Below are 942 nucleotides of genomic sequence, written 5' to 3' on the forward strand. Positions count from 1 at the left end.
AGCTCGACTAACTTCAAGGCAGCCATAAGTAGCTGCAGGTCTTCTGTTCTCCATGCTGGTTCCTTCAACACATTCCTGATCGAGTCGAGAGATGGTGTTCTAATGAGCCATATCACTGTTAACGTTGGTAGCGGGTCAGCATGGGAATACTGGTTAAGTAGCCGCCCCGCCCCCACGCAACCAGCAACTACACAAGCTCCTCCCACTACGGTGCAGCCCACCCCAGCAATCCCTGAGAGCCATCCTATGGGCGCTTTCGGTTGCAGGGGATCAAACCGGTACGGTGGTCGTTTAGATTTCGACGAAGATAAGCAGGTGCTACGCATCAGTGCCACGGTCGGGTCCTGTGGTGTTTCAGCCTCTGACGTCCCCTATACCATAACTCCCATCCCCGGTTCTAACTACGAGTATTGGGTCAAGCCTGACTATAGCTCTACTGATTTTAAAGTACGCCTCGCTGCTTGCCGAGATCCTTCTATTAATGCCGACTTCTTCGACAGTCTACACGTCGAATCCAACAAGGGTGTTCTCATGAGCGACATTACTATCAACGGCGGTGTAAGGGGGTCTTTGTGGAACTGCTGGTTAGCCATTGGTCCCACTCGTCCCGTGCCAGGCCTAACTACGAGGTCTCCGCCGGTCCGAACTACCACTACGTATGCGCCACCAATAAGCCACCCCGTGGGAAGCTTTTATACTTCCATGAGTGATGAGTCGGGCGGATCTCTGATATTCCATCAACAGCAGCAAACTCTTTCCATTTCTATCCGACTGGATATCTGCGTCGCGACTGCCTATAACGTTCCCTATCACGTTACTCCGATCCCTGGCTCTAATGGCCAACTCTGGATCGTCCCCGACTACAGCTCCACGAACTTCGCGAAGAAGCTTGACAGCTGTAATGACGCGATTGTGAGAAGTTTCCAATTCCGACGTCTCCGT

General features: G+C 52.4%; 1 protein-coding gene across 1 annotated transcript; it reads left to right on the forward strand.

The window, feature by feature from the left end:
• Nucleotides 1–246: 246 nt before the first annotated feature.
• On the forward strand, nt 247–558 carry Pmar_PMAR023970 (hypothetical protein; the record flags this gene model as incomplete). Its single annotated transcript, XM_002765965.1, has 1 exon — nt 247–558. A coding segment is annotated over one exon (312 nt), but the record flags the coding sequence as incomplete, so codon positions are not given.
• Nucleotides 559–942: the final 384 nt, after the last annotated feature.

Source organism: Perkinsus marinus (assembly GCF_000006405.1).
Source record: "Perkinsus marinus ATCC 50983 genomic scaffold scf_1104296973896, whole genome shotgun sequence".
Lineage (NCBI taxonomy): Eukaryota > Perkinsozoa > Perkinsida > Perkinsidae > Perkinsus > Perkinsus marinus.